We start from the raw sequence: 18,378 nt of genomic DNA, 5'->3' as shown, positions 1-18,378 counted from the left end.
ATTTTTCTAAAGATTTAATTTTCAAACACTCTCAATTTATGTTCCTCTTTCAGAAATAACCAACAAAACAATATACTTTTTCCCGTACCCCATTATCATCTAATGTGATGCCATTGTTATCGTTAAATTTTGATATGTGCCGAAAGTGGTTAGCACAGCGGGGTCCCGGGTTCGAATGCCTTGATGCGATAGAATGCACGAGGCAATATTTTATTAGCATTGGCGATTTAATGTTGGTTTTTGATGTCATTATGTGAGGATGTGTGTTTAGACAAGCGGGTTAGCTCGATTTATAAACTTCCCAGAATACAGTGTATGAAATGAATGGGTGTGTTTTGTACGTATATGTGCTTGCATATAAGACTAATATATTGTAATATGTATCATATTATTGAACCTGCAAATTTTGTGCATCTCATTTGATGCCCTAAAATTACGATTTCTTTCTTAATATTATTATTATTATTATTTATTATTAAACACAACAGGCGAATGCCCAATTACAGTGTTCTACATTTCTTGCTTTGAGTTTGTAAATTTACGGTTTGGTAAGAAATATTATTGTGCAGAAATGTAAATAAACATAAAACATGTCAACGCTAAATTATATGTGTATACAACAGTTAACAAACCGAGTTATAATAATGCATGTTAATTGAAGAGAGTGGAATAAAATATCTAACTATTATCTACAAAAATAGCATACATGAATACAATATTTCAATTATTAAGTACAATGCACAACGTATTTATCTTTACACTCAGTATTTCAGATATATATATATATATATATATATATATATATATATATATATATATATATATACACACACATGAGATACTAATATAATATATTATGATTTACATAAAATATGGAAATAAAATAAACACAGTATAAATCAAGGATAGAAGTTATTTACGTTGAAGAAATACATTAATTATGTGTGTAATAAAGGACCTGTAAATAACTGACACTCTAGAAAGTACGTACATACGTATATGTAATTGAGTATAAACTACGAAAGAAATATATATAGTAAAAAGTACCTAGTATACACATTACTGACGTCATATATTATGTATTCACGTTCAAAACACGAAGCATACTTGTTCATATGTTCATGCCTCTGTAATAGGAGAATATACATTCTCTGTTGAAATGAAATAAATCAACGGGTTTTGACAATGGACGAGAAGAAAGCAGTAAACATAATGTTTTCTTTCTTTTAACTTCCGTGTAAAGTTTCTTATTGCCAAACATATGCTGCACCATATTTCGAAATGAAACATAACAAAATGAGGTAAATCTTCTTGGACTACAACAATCAGCATCCGCAACAGCCTCCACTCTCCTTAGATTCAGCAGTAGCTTCTTGCAGGTCACGTGTCAAGAAGGCTATCGTCAAACGACCTCTAGATATCCTTTCCTGTAAGACACCCCCCCACCTTTTCTTTCTCCATCTACCCAAGTATCTTCTTTACCCTCTTATCTTGCCATGTGTACTTCTTTTTAAAAAGATAGAAGACCCCAGACCTTACTCACTATACAAACCCAAAATATTTACCCCTTAAACAAGAAAAGTAGTTTTGTCATGGTTTTCCTAAAACAAAATTAAAAGTGTTACTCCATTTCATTTTGTCTTCGTTTGCCTGAGGCACGACCAGGGAATGGTGGGTGTGGCTATCTAGAGGAGGCGTTGGGAACGGGGACTATACCCAAAATTTCTCAAATGAATTACAATAGGAAGCACCAAAGCACAAGTGGCATATAGGCTATATGTATAGGTAGCGGGAGTTGATGAAGTGTCATCTTTTTTCTGACATCTCTTACACGATGCCCATTAAATATACACAATATTACACTTCGTCTAGAACCCAACAGAGGTAATTTTAAAGTACATTTTTTTTTTGCATTTTTTGCCAATTTTCAAGTTTTAGGTCATTTTCGCCGATTTTCGGCATTTTTCACAATATTCGGTGTATTGTTTGGTCATATTTTGTCACATCTTTCATTTTGGTAATATTCTTGAGTCTTTTCACCAAGGTGAACATAGGCCGCCTATATATATCTCACAGGATTGCAATTTATGAGCAAAAGAAATGCTGAACTGGTGACAGTCTTTGTTGTGTCGGGGGAAACTACCAGGTGGTCGTCTGGGGCAAACTCAGATATAAGATCAGATAAGGAGAGGCTGGATTGTTTAATTTCCTTTTCATTTCAATTTTTAACCTGAAACTAACAAATTTAATGGTCATTTTTTGCATTTTACGTCATTATTTCCCATTTTTTAGGACATTCTATAGGTCATATACCTATATTTTTAGGTCATCAACTTCCGCTCCCTATATATATATATATATATATATATATATATATATATATATATATGAAAATTATTGGTTAAGACCTGTAACACGACTGAATGAAACCACCGACTGAATGAAACCACCGAACAGTGATTTCTCCATCCAAGACAGTACGGTTATTGTGTACAAACTTTTAGTCCACATAAACAATTAACGAAATGCATAGACGACGGAACATCCTGCCTTTAGTCCGGTCAATATGTTGAGAAGCAACAACAATAATAATAATATTTATTTAAGTGATAAGCACGATTTTACAACCTGGTACATCACTATGTTAAAATTGGTTATACAAAATTACAGGATTGAATACATAATTATAAAATAATAATAATCCTGCAATATATTAGAACCCACTGAGAAAGAAGATCGGTTTCGAATAAAGTTTCAATCTTTATTTTCTTTATTTTCATAAAAAAAAAATTTAATTCACTTCATTTTTCTTATTCGTAATGGTATTAACATTTTTTCTCAGAAGCTGAACCCTCTTTCCTTTTAAATTGTCAACAAGGCAGGCGCGAGCATAGTTTTACACCTTTCGCGGTCGCTGAAGCTTATTTCAAAATAGCCAACTTATTCCTGAGGCAATGCTGTAGCTGTCACAAGCTCTTCAGGAAAATAAACGGACAAAGAAAGAGACAGTGTAAGGGGAGGGGTAGGGGAGAGAGGAAAATCGAAATAGTTTGGGATCGAAGTGCCAAGTCCACATATGATCGTAAATTCACTCGTGTCTGCTGTCTTTTGTTTTTATTTTGATCACATGGGACGCTAGGCTAAGGTCACCAGTAAACAAGACGTTATGAATATTACCGAAACAGACAGGCGGTTGGTTTACTATCGTTAATAATAAAAATATGAAAAAGAAGCGGACTTTAAACTACCAATCGCACAGCTGGTTTATTCTGCCTAGCTTGTGATTGGCTGGTCTCTGATGAATAAAAATAGTTACGTTGCTTTGGTATATATCTCTCAGAAGTTGCCTTCTTTACACATGCTTTTTTTCTCTACTATCACTTTCAAAACACTAGAAGGTTTTGCATTAAAACGCAGTTGCTGTCTTAACTTTGTTTATATTTAGACGCTCACATTTAGGAACACTAAATTCAAGAACGAAACTTGATACTCTAAACTCCAGTCGTGTTTCAAGGAAAGCTACGGGACTTGAACCGATACTGAAATGTCCTCAACTCAAATAGTTATTACATTTCTCTCTTGAGGAATGTGCCCTGAAAAAAAAGTGTGCTCTAAATTTTCAATTGATTGATTTGTCTTCTTTTACTTCGCCTTTTGTGCCACTTTTGGCTAATTTGCTAAGTTAGGGATGAGTGATGATATGATGAAATTGATGAATGGACACTCACAAACATCCATGCCCAGGCCAGGATTCGAACCCGGGATCCCTGGCGTCGTAGCGCGATGTGCTAAACACTCCGTCACGCGGGCCGGCCCTAAATTTTCGAAACTCCCCTTCCTTTTTAAGGGATTTTTCCAATAAATACCTCGAAACATATATTAACGAAATCAGGTAAATTAGCAAGTGAGCCATGAAATATGTACATCAGAGTGAGGAGTCAACAATCATTAATGGAAACGTGCTATATTTAATTGAATTGTTGTTTTAAGTCCACTTTATGCACAGAAGGGCTGGGCCTACAGTTTAAAATGGGATCCGAACCACTGTGACATGTGCCTCCACCGGGTATCGAACCCGGGACCCCCTAATTACAAGGCGACGACGCTACACTACGTCATCGGGGAGGCCCCGTAAATGTGTTATATCCAAGTGGTATAATGGAGTGGTTACATCTGCGATATTCAAGTTTTGTTATGATTTATTTACATGGTAACATGATGAATGTAATTATTCAAGCTTCAAATTTGGTGGTAAACAAAAGTTGCAAATCCAAGGTAGCCAATTTCTAGGGTTTAGGGTGCCGAAGATATTTTCGGTCGACCTAGAAAATGGGTGAAACTGGCGGTCAATTTTTACTGTACAGCTTTAGGAATTTATATGGTACATAATAATTATAACGATTATAGACCAACTCCGATCCTCCCTCTTCTATAAAATACATATTGCTAAATAAGAAAGAGAATAACATGTGCAGCTGATTGGAAAACAGCTATCTTGAAAACTCGTCCTTCAGTGATTCTGTGTATCTGGAAAACTACTGAATAGTCAGTCCTAATTTTTATTTGGTGCAGAGGAATATATTTCCTTGCCTTATCAAACTGCTTTCGGTTTCCATCACGAGAAAAATTTTGCAGCATCACTCCCAAAGCTGGAAGTGTGAGAGGGGAGTTTGCGACCAGGATCAAAGTGCAATTTACTATATCCCTTACATTACGGTTTGTCTCGCTAAGACGTAATACTAAACACAGAAGCACTAAGCATTAACGGTGAATTTTGATGACGACGTCAAAAAATTCGATCCCAAAGTCCACGAAACCTGACCCGGAACTGCTCGCTTAACATCCATTCGCATGGGCTACATCGAGCATGCGAAAGGGAATAAATAATACGATAGTGTTTTCGATTCTGTCGCAGGACAGTAACATCAACGTCAGTGCCCAATCTTAACAAAATAAATTTTGGTGAGACACAATTCGTATGACTCCGATGGTATCAGTGTCTTTAATTCTACAGTCACAGACCCTTGCGGAATATAATGGCCGTATTGACTTTTAATAGAGTAGTTTCAACCAGAAATGTCCATGACTCTTCCAATGTACCGAATCAGAGCCAAAATAAAGAAAATAATGATTGTTATAAACGGATTTCCATCGGGTTACGCGTGGTAAGCATTTAGCCTGGCTATTTTAGACCGAACTCTTTCCTCCACAATTTGTCTTCACGATACTGGGTCAACACCAAAATTTTGGGGCTCCAACCACTAAGATCGAGAGATCATTAATCATAGTGTACCCACAGAAACCCACTTTCAAAACACAGAAAAATGATAATATCATTCAGTGAAGCCATGCACTCCTCGCCACACACACAAACACTATAACGATTAGCCAATAATTCCCCATCAAGTTAATATTATTAATTCTAATTACTACAACAACAACAACAACAAATATATATATATATATATAGGCTATACACACACAGAGAGACACAGACTCCTCACAAAAAGTTTGGAATATGGAATATTGTTATGTTAGACAATAGGTGATAGACGCGGCCTTGGAATGCAACAACACATGGTATCTGTCTGATGGACGTTCTCTTCTTTTCGCCGACATATGCCATCGTGTCTATCACCTATTGCCTAATATAATAATATTCCAAACTTGAAATTGCATATATAGCTTCCCTCAGTACCCAAAATTTCAACCAGAGGGGAAAATTGCCACCCCACCCCCCTTCAAATGAAATCCCATTAGTATCTAGTATCCTAGTGTTCATTGATTCATAGAATGGCATTGTCACTATCCATCAAATGTGATTAATAATAGTTACAGAATAATTAAATCAAGGCACCTCCCGACGAAGAAGGAAGAGCATACAGGATAATTGTTTATAAACGTGGACCTGTAGGTAAAAGAAATCACTAGAAAGTCCTGGAAATGCATTTTTTTCTAGCCACCAGTAAAAAGAACTGTCACGCAATTATAAGAGATTTTGTGAAAATACCGGCGCTTGCTATACTTATTGCAGAATGCAATCGATAGTTCAGACAAAGAAAGTACGAGGGGGTATCAAAAAGTTTTGCCTGTTGAGGTATAATTTGCTTAATAATGGAAAGATTGAAACAATGAACATACATATAGTTTGCCTGTAGTGTCCTCTACTCAGAGTTACCCTTACACATAGTTCCCATCACGTTCGATGCATTTGAGCGAGCGTTTTATACAGCCCTCAAAACCAGTTTGGAAAAATTCCACAGAACACTCCCTGCCCCACTGTTCAGAGCTGTTTTAACCCCTGTAGGTCCTCCAATCTCATGCCACGAAGCACAGACTTACAATAGCTCAGACTTAAGTAGTTAAGTTCAAAGTGGGAGAAACCAAAAGTGTGGACATGACAAGGAGTGGCAGGCCATATCAACGTCGTTGACCGACGACAACCGCCACAGAGGGCCTCCCCCATGGCGCAGTGGTAGCGTCATTGCCTTGTAAGCAAGGGGTCCCGGGTTCGATACCCGGTGGAGGCACAAGTGGTTCGGATCCCACTTTAAACTGTAGGTCCAGTCCCGATTAGCCTTACTGTGCATAAAGTGGACTTAAAACGCAACTCAAACCAAACAACCGCCACAGGGATGATGAGCTCATTCGAGAGGATAGACGCATCACCATCCAGGACATTTTTGATGCAGTGCACATGTCCTATGGGTCAGCACATGCAATGATTGAGAGTTTGGGATACCATAAAGTCTGAGCTAAGTCTGTGCTTCGTGGAATGAGTTTCGATGATCTACAGCTCTGAACAGTGAGGCAGGGAGTGTTCTGTGGAATTCTTCCAAACTGGTTTTGAGGGCTGGATAAAACGCTCGCTCAAATGCATCGAACGTGATGGGAACTATGTGTAAGGGTAACTCTGAGTAGAGGACACTACAGGCAAAATATATGTATCTTCATTGTTTCAATCTTTCCATTATTAAACAAATTATACCTTAACAGACAAAACTTTTTGATACCACCTCGTATATTCGATTTTTTCGAGAATTCTCGGGTTCATTTGATTTGATTTTCATCTCTCTCTCTCTCTCTCTCTCTCTCTCTCTCTCTCTCTCTCTCTCTCTCTCTCTCTCTCTCTCTCTCTTTCTTTCTTTTTTTATTAATTTTTATTTCTGGCTCCGTTCACATGATTTGCCCTGATGCAAATTCACCATTTTAGAGTGAAGGCGGCAGAGGGGTGGAGTGATACTCATTGGACTTATAGGTCTATGAATTGAAATTGTAATGTAAATTTACTTTTGTAGGATACTTTTTTAAGCATGCCGTATTCGGAATATCAGTCAACAGAGTAGTAACATCTAGTATCATCTGAACACAACACTTCATTGCGACTAGAAGATAAAAACAATCGAAATTGTATTTCTGTTCCTTTTCCAATTTGTTATAAAGTTGAGAACGCAGTGAAATAATATCTTCACCACCGGTGATCCAATAAAAAAAATTCACATGAAAGTAGTTTGTTAATTTCTGGAAGCTATATTGTAGTGGCAATTGATATCACCGTTTACCGTTTTCAAAAGTTACGCATAAACGCATGGGAAAGCTCAACACACGTTCGATATGAATTTGTATGCAGGTATGAATTTACGAGTCAGCTGATCCAAGTCCAGGTTGTAAGAAGACGATTTTTTCTTCAAAGTAATAACCATGTTAAAGCAAAAGTTGACTATTTTCCTACCGAGAGTTACCTAAATGCCAGCCTGGGTCAGTGGATCCAGAAGTTGCAGCTGGAAGGGGGGACTTTAACTCGGGATCTATAGATAATAATCAATTCTAAGCTAGATTTGCACAGTTTTATGTAAACAATATACAGTACTGTAAACAGGCACTAAGCGGACATCCATGTTTTAGAGATTAAGGTATTATTTTGTAAAAAGATGGTCCAGGGCTGGAATACATGATTAATTATTATTGAATGTTATCATAATTTCTCCCACTGCCACTGTAAACGAACCGATCACATATGAGTAAAGTGAATAAACAAAGAAAACAAAAACCTATTTGCGATAAGCCTATCATGAGCATAAAGTAGGCTTAAATCGAACTTTAAACAACATTCTGGAGCCTGTTAAACTTGGTGATCACAGAACTTTTGAGTTTTCAAAAATATTAGGCATAATAATATATCGCGAAAAACCTAATACTTGGGAGGAAGGGGCAATTGCCCTCCTCGTGGGTCCGCGCCTGTCCAGTGTGAATGTAACATGAAACGAGTAACGATTCAATGTTAGATAAGAATGAAAAGTGTTGAGGAAGCCTTGAAAAGGACGAGAGAGAAGATTAAGTTGGTGTTTCAAGTCCACTATATGCTCAGTAAGGCTAATTGGGACTGAACCTACATTTTAAAGTGGGATCCTCCACCGGGTATTGAACCCTGGACCCCTTCACTACAAGGCGACGACGCTACCACTACTCCATCGGGGAGGCCCTCGAGAAAGGTATGAGGTGTGGAGGGAGAGAGAGGGAGAGAGAGGGAGAGAGAGGGAGAGAGAAGGGAGCTGTGGAGATATTAGGTAGAAAGAATAATTTTCAAATGTGAAACAGATAGGCAAAAAAATTTGGGGGGGGGGGGAGAATGATTCCCGGTAATTTTCCATACACATCAAATAGTGGGCACAGTACATAAAAGGCAATACCGGACAACCCTAACTTGTAATACAATACGAGAACGGGACTGCTTCAAGTTCCATCTGCCCTGGTATCATGGCTTCAAAATATTTTGTCCATACTCCACATAGTTCACACCTGATGATCACGTTCGATTCTGGTGGAAACATTACAGCACGGCAAACAGCCCAGAAGCAACACACGCACAATCGGGACACTTCTTACCTGGAAATTCGGATCCAAAGAACTTCATATTCTCGGAGAACGTCTCCAAGCCTTTCCGAGCTTTCACTTCACTTCAAGCACTGGCGATGTTTACCTAAGTGGAGAGCACCAACAGACTGCGAGGGTATTTTGGGTTTTGCTAGGTCAGGTACCTGACTGGATGGGGGCAGATGACCTTTACCCAGTGGGGGAACGGCGTATGACTCACTCAGATTTCCTCCGGTCTTGCTAATTCAGTGGTTGATTGCTCTGCCCAATTCGCAAGACCGGCAGTGCAGAAGGTTGAATCACTTCCCTTGCGGCTGCTGACACTGGACGCTTTCCTCGTGTTTATCACTATATGGAAATGACGTATGACGCACCTCCCACCACCTCTTTGAAAACAAGCTGTCATTCAATTTAATCCCAATTCTTCAATGTCAGTTTTCGGGGGAAGCGTTTCCTTAGATATTTGATGTTTCTTAATGGTTGTTTTCTACATCCACTATTGAAACAATCCCCTCCAAAAGCAAGAACTACAGTAATCTAAATTTCATTTGACTATAATCATGGTTCAGTATCTCTGTTTAAATCCAATGCTGTCGTTTTAGTAAAGGGTTTTCCCACGGAATGTCAATGAATATAATCACAATCTTGGATTTGATGAAAAGCGTCTGATAAATGTATTATCTTTTGTAGGTTTGAATTATTCCGCAGCGTGGTAAGTTTTTTTTCAGTTATACATATGTATATATCTACGCTGGTGTACGCAGAAGGGGGCTGTTGCGGCTGCAGCCCTCCGAAATTTTGAGAAAAATCAACATTTTCAAATAAAAGCAGTGAAGAAATCTGGGGGAAAAAACAGAGTGGTAGATGCAACCCCCTCCCTTAAATGGCCACCATTGCCATTTTTGAGAGTTATAAAAATACGAAATATCTTATTGTGTATTCAACCCCCATAGAAAGCAGCTATGTAACTATCCACCTTTACAATTCCAGCCCCTGGAATTACACACACACATACATACATATATAATATACACACACATAATTCTCCTACTTATATACAGATGTATAAGTTCATTGTGCTTGTATATCCGGAGCGACTACTGAAGGAACGTTAGCACTAGAGGGTATCCTTGGACCATGGAAGTAAAAGGAACAAGTTTGCAGGCTGTAGTTTCTAAACTGCGGGAGATGGCGTGTCACCCCCTTCAGTCTCTCCTCAGCGCCGCCACTGATCTTTTCACCAAATGGGCTGCTGGTACCCTTGGGTTCTGTAATGCTGGTACAGTGGATTAGTGCGTGAGAGAGATCTAAGCATAATTGCAACAGTATATTTTTCCTATGTTAGTGAAATTCATACCTGACAGATGCACAACTGATACCCTTAGAAAAGGCATATCCCGATGATACCGCATTCAAGCACTTGTCACCTACAATTAAATCATCTTTACTTATTTGTTTTCGCCCGATTTGTTGAAATTATCTGCTGTGAGTTAAGCTCTTCTTTTTTTACACTCGCTGTTCATTTGGAGAACACGTTGTTGTCAGCACAACGTTGGATGAGCATCCAACATTTTTATCGCATGGAATTATCTTATGCAATAGCGTTAAACATATCACGAAGCAGAAAGCAGAGATCTTAAATTTTCTTCTTTAAATCGTAAACTTCGGTGACATAGTTTCACGTGCTCTTTCAGCAGATGGTGCTACCGTGAATAGCTTCAAAGTAAATTTGTACTATTGTTTAGAATATTCTGAGTATAGTTACTGAGACCGACACTGGATTCGAATTTCATGCCACTGTTCTCTACACTGTTAGAAGTTACAGCAAATTTTACAATATTTGACCGTTAAAACTTACAAGAACGGGATGCTAAACATTTTTTATTTAAATTAGTATATTTCATCATGTATGAAGATAGTTGATGATTGTAAATTGCAGTTGAGTTTCAGTTTCGTCTCGTCTTGTGTGAGAAGGTCTGTCTCGTGTCGTCTCGTTCTCGTATCGTACTCGACAAGTAAGTCACGGTTTCTCATCTCGAGTCTTGAAATGCCGACCCCGGTACGGAGTGGTTAGCACATCGCGGTACGACCCCTGGGGTCCCGGGTTAGAATCTCGGCCTGGGCATGGATGTTTGTGAGTGTGTCCATTCATCGATTTCATCCTATCATCACTCACAAATTAGCCAAAAGTTGGCACAAAAAGCTAAGTAAAATAAAGCAAATCAATCAATCGAGTCTCGGAATATATAGCATACGCTGCATACACAGTGTGTCACCGCAGAAACTTTCATAGTGTACAGAAGTCATTCAGGGAAATTAACAATTCGCTTCTACGTAAGCTGGCCCCGTGGAGGAGTGGTTATCAGATCGTGCTACGACGCCATGGGTCCCGGGTTCGAATCCTGGCCTGGGCTTCGATGTTTGTGAGTGTCCATTCATCAATTTTATCATATCATCACTCTCGCAAATTAGCCAAAAGTGGCACAAAAAGCGAAGTAAAATAAAGCAAGTCAATCAATCAATCAATCAAGCTTCTACGTAACTAACTTTCGAAAAAAACAAAAAAAAAAACGCAATTGTACCCTGAAAGTTTACAATCACGGTGTGCAGTTTCACAGTTAAAAAAAAAGAAAAATAAAAAAAAGTGTATCAAAGTCTGGTAAGAGACTTAGTCTCTGACGCTATACTCTCTCCCAGGAGTCTGCGGAGCAGGCGAACGAAAATATGTCGTCTGTGCAAGTAGCGACTTGAGATGGCTCGACCCATGAAAGCGCGAGAGGGAAAAGAGTTTCAATGCAACTGCAGCTACCGGCCAGCTCTGCCCATTCGCTTTCTCCCCTTCCCTTCGGTTATGTGCGGCGTTGCTCAACATACAGACATACTGTACACTATATAGCCAAAAGTCACCGGACACCCAAGTGAACGTGGCGGTAGTGTCATGGTCTGTTTTTCCTGGTATGGGCTCTGGCCATTGGAGCTTCAGTTGCGTCACAGACCCAGTCAGTGGCGCAGGAACGGGGGGTACAGGGGTACATTGTACCCACCCAATTTTTTGAAGGGGGTACTGTACCCCCTAAATAAATAAATCGAGTTGTACCCCCTGTACCACCCTTTGATAATTTGACAGCAGACGCAAGGTGTTACTGTTAAAACTTATTTCCAAATCACCCAATAAAGAGAGTGTATATTGTTTATAACTTATAAGCATTATCTTCCTTACCACAGAAATTCTAACCAATGTAAACTTACTCTACTACATTGGGCTTGCTACTACTGTAGTTAGTTCATTGACCTATGTTCTTACAAACCTCTTTAAGGAGATGAAAATTGTTTTAAATGTGTGTGGAACGATGGAATCAGATTTGTTCTCAGAAAATCACGCTGCAGATGAATGCTCCTTTGCGTAAGGGGGGGGGGGGGGGTACACTTCTCTAAAGAAGTGGTCACGTCGATTCGAAGATAAGATATAGGGCCTCCCCGATGGCGCAGTGGTAGCGTCTTCGCCTTGTAATCAAGGGGTCCCGGGTTCGATACCCGGTAGAGGCACAAGTGGTTCGGATCCCACTTTAAACTGTAGGTCCAGTCCCGATTAGCCTTACTGTGCATAAAGTGGACTTAAAACAACAAATCAACCAACCAAATCGAAGATAAGATACAAATCTTCATCAGAAGAGTATAGGCTATAACTGACACCATTTTCTTTTGAATATTTAAAATGGAATTTTCCGAAACGAAATATACTTACACGAACAAGACGAGACACGACAGACCAACTCGGCGGCTACAGTGTACTCCTGTACCTCACCCATATTTTTCATGACTTTGTAAGAGGGTGTTCGGAAGATATAGCTCTATATATATATATATATATATATATATATATATATATATTAAATAGAGTCCCGATTAGCCTATCTGAGCATGAAGTGAATCTAGAATAAGTTTTAATAACTTCAGAGTGGAAACCGAAACAAAAATAAACACAAGCAAGAACGAGAAGGACCTCACCACACAGGAGACGAGTTGAGGCTGTGACAATTCTCGACTCATCGCAAAGCTATATCATTCCTAGGTGAAATTACATTCTCCCTAGAAATTTAAATAGGGTGCAATTTGCGATTTTATCAGAGGGGGAGGGGCTTATTTTTACCTATGTATTAGGTATACTTATAATTGGACATTAATTGCTTAAAACCTAATTTTGATATCGAATGCAACACAAACACAATGTCATTTTAAGTTAAACCCTAAAGTCAAACTGTAAGGAAATTACATTAGTCAGATGAATGAATGAGATAAGTGAGACTCACTGTAGGGTCTATTGGTAGATTTTTGATTGAATTCACAAGGTCTTTGAGTGAGATGGGAATGTTTTATTGATTTGTTTGGTTTATTTTACTTCTCTTTTCTGCCACTTTTGGCTAATCGCGAAGATGAGGATGAGTGAGGATATTATGAAATTGGTGGACACTCACAAGTAACACCCATGTCCAGGTCGGGATTCGAACCTGGGACCTCTGGCGTCATAGCACACTATGCTAACCCCTCCGCCACGGAGGCCGTTTTTTTTGTAGATGCGAAAATATTTTAACTATGACGCACACATGCTTTTGCTTATACGTATTAAAGTTCCTTTTCACATAAACGAGAAATTGACATGCCACCCAAAAACACAGGCATGCACCTTCATTTAATACCATTACATACGAAAAGAATCCTTGGCCGGCTCTTCATATTGTCCACCAACGATTGAAAAGAAAAAAACCTTTTGAGCGTATGGCTTTCCTTGCTTCCTCTGAGATCTGAAGGATTTCGGTTTTGTATATGTATTTCAGTGCTTGAAGAGTGTCATTAGCTACAGCTAATTATATAACAAATAAATGCTTTGTCAAGTGTTTCACAAATATTTCAGTTAGACTTCTTACGAGTTGATCGGGAACCATTTCAACTCAGTTTTTTTCTTTTTTAATACAACGCCCTATAGATGTCTGAGAAAATACCAAATACATGGCTTCTAAACGGCATTGGATGTTGGACATCTGCCATAAATTGTTTAAAGATATTTTTATGTGTAGCTATGGGACATTAAAATTAGAATGAACTGAACTGAAGTGAAACTCTATAAATATGATATATTCAATAATGTGGTTTCTATATCCAGTGGGTGGGAGATGATTATTCCTGGTTGGGGTGGTTCAAAACCCTCCTCACCCCCTTTAATCTCAACCTGCATTAAAATGAATAGATGTGTCTTGGTTTGCCATTTTTACATTTCGAACTCCTGATTTTCCGTTCCGTTAAATTCAAATAAGCCCGAAACGAGGTCCACAGTTTTATGTTTCAGAATCGTTATCTGGTTTTGAAATCTGATTTTTTTAAAAAAAAACACAAAAAAAACATGAATTCTAAAAAGAAACAAAAATATTTATGCAAATTTTGCATTAAACAACAGGACATTCCTGCATGCTGTTCTAAAATAAAATATTTCTCATGGCTTCACATTATATCTAGGTACCAAGATCGTATTTAGGGAGGTCCAGGGAGTCCGGACCCTCCCCGAAAGACTTAGCAAGTAGTAATGGTAAATAATCAAAATAAAATTGTTTAGCATTTGTTATATAATCGATGGTTATTTCCACTGAACTTATTGGAAGGCAAGGAATTTAGCTCATACGGCTTTGAGGGTTCCAAAGATATTTGCACACTACTAATGATAATATCAGTAAAATATTAATCAGGAACTTTACTTTCCGCTAATTGGATCTAACTCCTTTTTTTTGTTATTTAATAAATATTCAATTCTTTTTCTATTTCACATTAAATTTCTTGCCAGGGCAGTTGTTTTTATGCAAATCTTGACGATCTTAACTACAAGTAAGATAGATAATGAATACGTGCTGTTATATCTCTATTCTCTTACTAGCCTATATTTTGCCTGTTCATGTAATAATAATAATACCATATTAATTAATTTACATATTTAATTAATATTTTAATGTGATTAAATATAATTATTTTAATTGTTATTATTATAATTATTATTGCGACACTTGGTTGGACCCCCCAAAATGTATGTCTACATATATATATACTACCTAACAGGCACGTATGCGAGGCTGAATTTTGTATCCCCCCCCAAGTGAAAAACGTTCCTGCGCCACTGGACCCACTCGTCCGAAAACCACTCATGGACTATTCACGAGGCTACAGGACGAATGTAAAAAAAATCTACGACCAATATACCAGAACTTAGTGGAAAGCCTGCCCCGAAGAGTAAATGCTGTAATGATAGCGAAATGAGGTCTGACATCTTATTAGCTATCTGACTGGTGTCTTTGGAATGAACAGTACTGGGTGTCCAGCGACTTTTGGCTACATAGTGTACGTCTCATCTCGTTCTCGGTTTAAAAAAGAAAAGGCAAATACAGGCCTCTAGGTTTGCGTCTCGTTAAGTCTCGAAGGATCTGATCTTCTCGTTTCGATTTTTCTTAAGACTTGTCTTGGTACCATCACTAGTGTAAATGATGGTAATGAACTTATAAAGAAAAAATAACCTACGACCTGGAGAGTTCCTACAAAGACCTACAAATCGTCGCAACATCAAAGTCCCATCGCCGCTGTTTCCTGGCTTTCGAGACCGGATCCCGCTACTTCTTCTTTTCAAGTAGCTCCTCAATTGTCCTCACGACGTTGGGTCAATGACGAAATATTGGGAGCACCCACCTCGAATCGAAGCCGGGACCGCTCGCACCAATGGCGACAGCGCTAGCCATTTGTCTACGAAGGGGCCGACAATGTCTTAAAAGGGGGTAAGAGAAATCAAATAATCCAGGAAATGATCTCAAATTGGCACTACACTGGTGCTTCGGTGCCAATGCGTGTCCGCGATTTGGCCCAGATACATTGCAGACGATTACCCCTTGACACCAAGCACGACCCTCGCAATAATATGCTGCAACATTGTGTGTAAGTAAAGCCAAAAGGAAAACAAAACAATCTATCTCATAAGGACGTTAGTGGCCCTGTACTAACCCTTACGAAACGAAAAACACGGATCCAAGTGGTCATGCCACTTTTTTTGACGCTAGTCTCCTATCACGGTTTCTTTCTAATCGAACCATTATCTAATACTCCTTGTTGCATCCTCTATTGCTTCCTGTTGGCATCTTCTCATTCCTCGATAAAGAACATCAATGCAGATTTCACGTTCAAAAGTTCTTTGGACCTTGGAAATATGACGAGATCCCTAACTCGTGAGACTGATTCAGTGGAACTTCTCTATAACGGACACCAATGGGAAACGTTATTGAAAAGTGTCAGCTATTCGGAAGTAAACTTACAATGCCATAAAACTCGATTTGCGCAACAAATTGCTTTATGTACCTATTTTGAATTTCTTCTAACTTTAATGAACAAAATATATCATGCATGTAAATTTATTTTCATTGAACGCGCAATTTTACAACATATCTCTTTCCTGAATATACATAAAAATGTCCGGCCTCCACCATATCATCGTAACTACGGCGCCACAAAGAAATCAACCCACAGAGCAACACTGTCATCTGCCCACAGAGCAACACTGTCAACTCCGATTTTCAGAAATTTTCATTGCTTTCCCTCACGTTGTTAGGAAGTTTTAAGTCTGCGATGGGAGGTATAGTTTTCAGTGTCCAGGTTCGTCACTGAGAATGTCCGTTGTAATCTTTCCATAAACTCCCCAATGGATTTCTGCCGGGGAATTAAGAAATGTCCGTTGTTTAGAGGTGTATGTTAGAAAGAGTTTTACTATATTACGAATATATTCCACTTCAAGAGCTGGTTGGAGCAACCCAAATATCATTTTCTGACGGGCCTCCCATTTGGCGTAGTGGTAGCGTCGTCGCCTTGTATTCAAGGCGTCCCGGGTTCGATACCCGGTGGAGGCACATCGCACAGTGGTTCGGATCCCACTATAAACAGTATGTCTAGTCCCAATTAGCCACACTGTGCATAAAGTGGGCTTAAAAACACCAACTCAAACCAATCATTTTCTGATATGTGTCATATCATCATTCCCTCGCACCTTGATACACACAACTCAAGAATATTGAATATCAGCATGTAAGTCGGTTAAGTTTGTTTCAGGTTCTTTGAGAAAAAAAGGCTAATCGGGACTGGACCTGTGGCTTGAGGTGGGATTTAGAAGCACTGGAAGGTTCCTCTACTTAAAACTACCTCCCCGAATTGCTGATTACAAGGCTCTCTTTATTTAGAAAGATATACGTAGATGCAAAAAATAATACTGTCTTTTCTTTTTCAGATTTGCTGCAAGGTATGGACTAAGGAACAAGACGTGGCCACTGTCAGTAGGTAAGTACAGTTTGATCAAAACGATACTCACTTGTGGTACTATCGTCGAATTTCCAACCGTAAGAGAGCGAAGGAAGAGTGGGCGATGAAAACATCTGTTTATCATGTAATCGTGCCTTTGCTTTTGGCAAAATATGGGACATTCTTCAACATATCGTCGTCGTCTTTATAAGGTGCCCAGTGTTTGCATCATGTTAAAGGGGAGATGAAAAGTACACAGTCAGAGTAGACACGTTGTATTTAATAGCCCCTTCTGGTTGGCTGCACTTTTTGACACTCGGTGCAGTGCAGGTGTATCCAGTGTCAGGGTGGTGCAAGCATTCAACCAAGTAGACGGAAAGCGGTGTTCAAGTTCAGAATATTCAACAAATGCCTGTCTGCTGCTTTAAACGGTCATTTGATTAGTTAGTACTCACCACGTGACACCAAACATACACCGACCCAGAACGTAGTGCAGATGGTGCAGACACCAAATACAGTACTTGACTCCAAATCAATGAACTAGACGACTCGGTGTTGCACCGTGCAACCAACTAAGCCTTGTGACAGGTTAAGTTTGCAGCAACTTTTCACATATGTAGACCCAAACGTGCACACAGAATACAGTTTCGATTCAATACTGCCCATTTTCTCACTGTCTGTGGTATGAACAGCTCGGTTGTTTGGGCAAGACTGGCACAGATGCTGAGCACCAGTCTAGCATGGATTAATACATAAAACCTGCTGCAAACTTACCCTGTCGCGGGGCTTAGACGCTTCGATGCAAAGAGAGTCCAAGCGAGTCAAAAAGTGCAGCCAACTACACGGTGCTAATGTTCTCGAATTTTTTGAGGGCCCCCCCGATGGCGCAGTGGTACCGTCGTCGCCTTGTAATCAAGGGGTTCCGGGTTAGATATCCGGTGGAGGCACATAGTGGTTCGATCCCACTTTAAACTGTAGGTCCAGTCCCGATTAGCCTTACTGTGCATAAAGTGGACTTAAAAACACCAACTCAATCTATAAAAAAAAAATGACTATGCTTTTGATTTGGTTTATTTTACTTCGCTTTTTCTGTCACTTTTGGCTAATCGCGAAGATAAGGTTAAGCGATGATATGATCAAATGGATGGACACTCACAAAGTCCAGGTCGGGATTCGAACCCAAAACGCCTG

At 39.1% G+C, this 18,378-nt stretch overlaps 2 protein-coding genes and 1 non-coding gene across 9 annotated transcripts in view; 2 read left to right on the top strand and 1 right to left on the bottom strand.

Moving 5' to 3' along the window:
• Window positions 1-18,378, bottom strand: part of Hnf4 (Hepatocyte nuclear factor 4) — a 174,510-nt gene that overhangs the window by 59,931 nt on the left and 96,201 nt on the right. Inside the window, exon 1 of one of the 7 annotated variants that reach the window (XM_083138951.1) lies at window positions 8,887-9,012. The exons of the other annotated variants lie outside the window; for them this stretch is intronic. Within the exon in view, the coding sequence (XP_082995077.1) occupies window positions 8,887-8,914 (28 nt within the window). The 5' untranslated portion in view covers window positions 8,915-9,012. Of the gene's footprint in view, window positions 1-8,886; window positions 9,013-18,378 lie in introns of those variants that run through there. 7 annotated transcript variants of the gene reach the window in all.
• Psf3 (DNA replication complex GINS protein Psf3) overlaps window positions 1-18,378 on the top strand; it is a 125,066-nt gene that overhangs the window by 84,603 nt on the left and 22,085 nt on the right. The window lies entirely within an intron of this gene.
• On the top strand, window positions 6,456-6,530 carry TRNAT-UGU (transfer RNA threonine (anticodon UGU)). Its single transcript has one exon. It is a non-coding gene; the product is annotated as a tRNA-Thr (tRNA).

The sequence above is a fragment of the Lepisma saccharinum genome, chromosome 17 (assembly GCF_977018435.1).
Source record: "Lepisma saccharinum chromosome 17, izLepSacc3.1, whole genome shotgun sequence".
NCBI classification, from domain to species: domain Eukaryota; kingdom Metazoa; phylum Arthropoda; class Insecta; order Zygentoma; family Lepismatidae; genus Lepisma; species Lepisma saccharinum.
Note: the sequence above shows the minus strand (reverse complement) of the source record. Positions and strands in the feature narration are given on the sequence as shown.